This window comes from Hordeum vulgare, chromosome 2H (genome assembly GCF_904849725.1).
Source record: "Hordeum vulgare subsp. vulgare chromosome 2H, MorexV3_pseudomolecules_assembly, whole genome shotgun sequence".
NCBI classification, from domain to species: domain Eukaryota; kingdom Viridiplantae; phylum Streptophyta; class Magnoliopsida; order Poales; family Poaceae; genus Hordeum; species Hordeum vulgare.
This window is the reverse complement of record NC_058519.1, coordinates 521011205-521015578: the sequence shown is the minus strand read 5'-3', so window position 1 is coordinate 521015578 and position 4374 is coordinate 521011205. Positions and strand designations below refer to the sequence as shown.

The following is a 4374-nucleotide window of genomic DNA, read 5'->3' as shown; positions in this document are numbered from 1 at the left end:
TTTTTTGCAAAGAAAGAAACTAGATTGTATATATATAGTTGAGCACAGTTCAGCTAGCATAGTACTACAACCCCATAGTACTAAAACGAATTCTTGGATTTACTGTAAGAAGCGTTTGTCAAACCAACAAACATACATGATCTACCACATCGTTGCATGTTTGCTGTAAGCTTGTACAGTGATATATAATTAAGTGGTACTTGGAACATGAATGGAAGTAGCTAGATTTGCACTGCTAATGAACTAATCAACCTAAAACTTGATAAGAAAATCATGTGGCGCAATCATGTTTTTGGGTTGTATTGTACATATAGGAAGTCAGCTTGATTACTCTAGTGAACCTGCATTACCAAGAATATTATGAACTGTTTACACAAAAACTAGGGGCGACAAAGAACTCTGACCGAAAGAACTACATTTCGACCTCACAATCATTTAACTACAGTACACCAATATTAAGTGGATGTATATATATCCAAAATTCTCAACTCCAACGAAGCCGGACATGTCAGTCTTGCTAGCGTGTACATCGGTGTTCAGAAGCATTTTACCTGCAGCTGCAGGTGATCTATATATATCTCCAGTGTCCAGAGAGACCATGGAATGGATCGACTGGGAAAACCCAAGTTCTACATTTCCAAGCAAGATGAATGGACGGACTAGCTAAATAGTGACAAACCATACCAAAATTAAAATGACACTGACAGACACTGACACTGACATTGAAACACACTGCTACTAGCTTGGAGCAGGCACATGATGCTTACGCTGTGTATAGTAGCTCAGACTCCAAAGCTGCAGACAAATATCCCATGGCTGGCTAGGGTTTAGCTAGCTCTCAAAATCATTCCCACGGCAGCATCTCGTTGAGATCAAAGTCCCGGAGAGCCCCATATTGGGCCACTGGCACTGCTGCAGCTGCGGCCGGGGCAGGCGGAGCTATGGCCATAGCCGCCGCCGCTGCGGCTAGAGCAGGCGGAGCAGCGGCCGCCTGCAGCCTCTCCGCCAGGAAGTGCTTCCGCATGTGGCCGCCAAGCGCCTGCCCGGTGGCGAAGATCTGACGGCACCGGACGCATATGTGTGACACCGGCTTCGGCGGCCGGAGGCTGATCTGGAGATCCTCACCGTCGTGCAGGCTGGCGCTGGCGCTGGCGTTGGCACCGTCTTGGCGCTGGCGATGCGCCAGGATGTTCTGCACGGCCCGGGCCACGGCGAGACCGTCCACCTGCTGCGCGGCGGCGCACCTGATGGCCCTGTTGTGGCTCGCCATGTGGCCGCCTAGGGCTTGGTGGGTGGGGAACGACTTGTAGCACGACGGGCACGCGTACCTCCGATCCGACGCCGGCGACGGGATGCGCCTCACCGGCGGCCTGACGTCCTCGGGATGTGGGTGTGGCGGCGGATGAGAGGAATCTGGACTCTGGCTGACTGGATCATGGAGCCGTCGCTTCTTTGGCTTCTTGGCGCCGGGGGAGATGGTCTTGTCCTCGTCGCGGACCACGACGAGTGCAGAGTTGTTCACAATCACAGGCTCCGACGCTGCGATGAAACTGGACGGCTCGACCACCGGTGCCTTGGGCTGCAAGATGATGCCGAAGATGTGCTCCACCGGCGCAGGCCACTCACGCTCCTGCACCTGCACGTGCTGCAGCGCGTCGGCGCCGGCGGCCATGTCTGGTACCACAGCCACAGGCTGCTCGTGGTCCGGCGACGCGACGGGGTCGGCGACATGGTCAGACGGTAGCTGGAGCTGACCGGCCCGTATCATCTCCATCTTCTGCTCCGCAACCGCAACGGCGTTGCGGGCCTGCTGGGACAAGTCGAGGAGAGTGTTGGCAGCCTCCTCCTCCGCGCTGTAGGTGGACTCGAGCACGGACACGGGCTGCACGCTGACGGAGGTGGCCACTGTGGGAGTGCGCCCGCGCTTGGCCGTCAGCGGCCACTTGGTCGGGAGGTCATCCTCCATCCACAGCACCTTCCTGGCCTTGGCGTCTCCGCGGGCCACAGAAGAAGCGGAGGCGACCGGCGTGGCCGGGCGGATCGTCCCCTTGTTTCTCCTCCCCGGGTGGCACCTGAGGTGCCCGTACAGGGCCTTGTCCGACGGGAAGGCCTTGCCGCACTCGGGGCAGATCAGGTCGCGCGCGCCGGCGCCGCTTCCCGTGACGTCGCTGTTCACCCCCATCGCCACCGGGGAGGCGCCGCCACTGCTCTGGCCTTCCTGCTGCAGCCCTGCGCCGGGGAAGAGCTTGGGTGTCAGCGTCATGTCGTCGTCCTCCGTGGCCGTCGCCGCCGCCTGCGCCGCCTGGAAGTAGAAGGCCCGCAAGTCCATGAGGTGCCGGTTGTGGTGGCGGCGAGTGGTGAGTGGGGGGTGTGGGCTTCTCAGCTGGATGGGTACTGTGATCCGTTTCTCTTCAAAGAGCCGGGCGAGCTAGCGAATTAATTAAGGACCCAATCTCCTCCTTTACGCCGCAGACAAGAAACGGACTCTCTGACTCCCGTCTCTCAGTACAATTCCTTCACCTGGAAAAGCAAGATCAGAAAGTGGCCAATCAGATAAAGAATACCAAAAGGGAGTTTCCGAATATCTGGACATGCATGCATGCATGCACCAGAAGAGAGTTCGATCACATATAGCATGTCACTACTAAATAAGGTAGATATATGCTCAAGTTTTGGTGCACCGAAAAGCATAAAATCATGAGCTAGCTAGCTTTGGGTGCATGCAAAATTGCAATAACACAACAAAATTGCAGCTGAGCAAAAATATATAGATCTCGAGCTACCTAGCTAGCTGATACTAGTAACACTCCAAGTGAAGTAAATATGGTATGCAGTGTGACAGTAAAAGGAAAGTTCTATGCATGCACACCCAGGTGACAGGGGTGATCTCCTGCAGCTTTTTTCTGCCAAAAGCGTAACCGAAAACCCAGAGATAAGAACTACCACTCGTACTGTGTCTACTAGCAGCAGCTGGACAGCAAGTAAACGTGGGCACTACATACTACTCCATCTGCGTAGCATCCGCCATCCGGGATGATTAAAGTTAACGAAAAAAAAAGCTAACGATTTCTAATTAACATGCATGTACAGCAGGAGCTAATTAACCATGCGAATTAAGGGAATATAAGTGGAATAATCCTGGAATTAACCTGCTAGTATATCGGAAGAAGATCGGCTACACATTACACATGGATGATGATGGATGCAATGTAGTACTAGTAATTAGGAAGAAATCAATAAATCGAGAAGGATTAGATCCAGGGCGCTTATTACAAAGGGATCCTGTGTATAAACCTGTGATTTACCAGCCCCAGATCTATACCGCGCAAAGAAAGAAACAAATCACGATTTGCAAATTAGGCAAAACACATACGTGCAGTAACCGAAATTTAGTGGGCATTGAAGCAGTGACACCACCAAGACAGCAGCTCGGGCCGGGTTTAAAGAAGTAAACAATGGACATAAAGACCCACCCGAGAGAAGAGGGATAATAATACTAGTAACAGAGAAAAAGAGAAGCAGCTGAAAAGATCCGGGTCCAACTCCAGCCCGAGCCGGAAACTGATCAAAGCTAGGAAAGACGACCGGGAAAAGAAAATCACGCAGTGAGCCCAAAATAGACGAACGGAGAGACAAAACCAAGGAAACGTCGCCCAAATTGTCCCAAGGAGTTGAAAAGATCTAGCAAGTACTACTGGTAGTAGCTAGCAGTGGAGGAAGAAGGGCAGCTCAGGAAGCAGATAACTTCGGGCGGAATCCAAACATGTCGACCGCAAGCACATTGATAGAATAAATTAAGAAACGCCCTGTATTCCCCCCGAAAATTACCCCACGTCTACGAGCGACAGGGAAGCTGAAGGGAGGCGGAATAATCCATGGCGTACGGGAAGAGGAACATGCGGGAAACCAAATCTCGACGAGGGAAACCACGACGAGCAAGCAAAACCTTGGCGGGGACGGAGGGAGAGGACGTACGGGGTGGGGAGACTAATCTCACCTGACCGACCTCAAGAACACCGGCCGGTAGCAGCAGCGGCTAAAACCCTCGGCGTCTCTCGAGGGAGGGGGTTGGTATGGTAACCACCAGAATCGTCGATCCGCGGGAGAGAGAGAAAGAGAGAGAGGAGGGGGGAGGGGAGGGGAGGGGAGGGAGGGGAGGGGAGGCTGGTTTGGTAGCTCGATCCTTCTCACCCTGCCCCCCCACACGAGATGACGCACGCACGCACACACACCGCCTCACCTCAGTACTTGTTACTGGGGGAGTAGAAGAGGGGTGCTCGCTAGTTATAAGTAGTAGGGAACGCTGATAAAGGGCAGGGGTTGGCCGTGTGGGGCCCCGGGGCGGGGTGGGGGTGGGGGGGGGGGGGGGGTTGT

At 53.7% G+C, this 4374-nt stretch overlaps 1 protein-coding gene across 1 annotated transcript; it reads right to left on the bottom strand.

Annotated features, from left to right (window-relative positions):
* Positions 1–294: 294 nt before the first annotated feature.
* LOC123430408 lies at positions 295–4082 on the bottom strand. Its single transcript, XM_045114276.1, has 2 exons — positions 3998–4082; positions 295–2520 (listed from the first exon to the last, which is right to left on the bottom strand). The coding sequence occupies exon 2, from the start codon at positions 2327–2329 to the stop codon at positions 845–847; it is 1485 nt and encodes a 494-aa protein (XP_044970211.1). The 5' UTR covers positions 2330–2520; positions 3998–4082; the 3' UTR covers positions 295–844.
* Between the last annotated feature and the right edge of the window lie 292 nt (positions 4083–4374).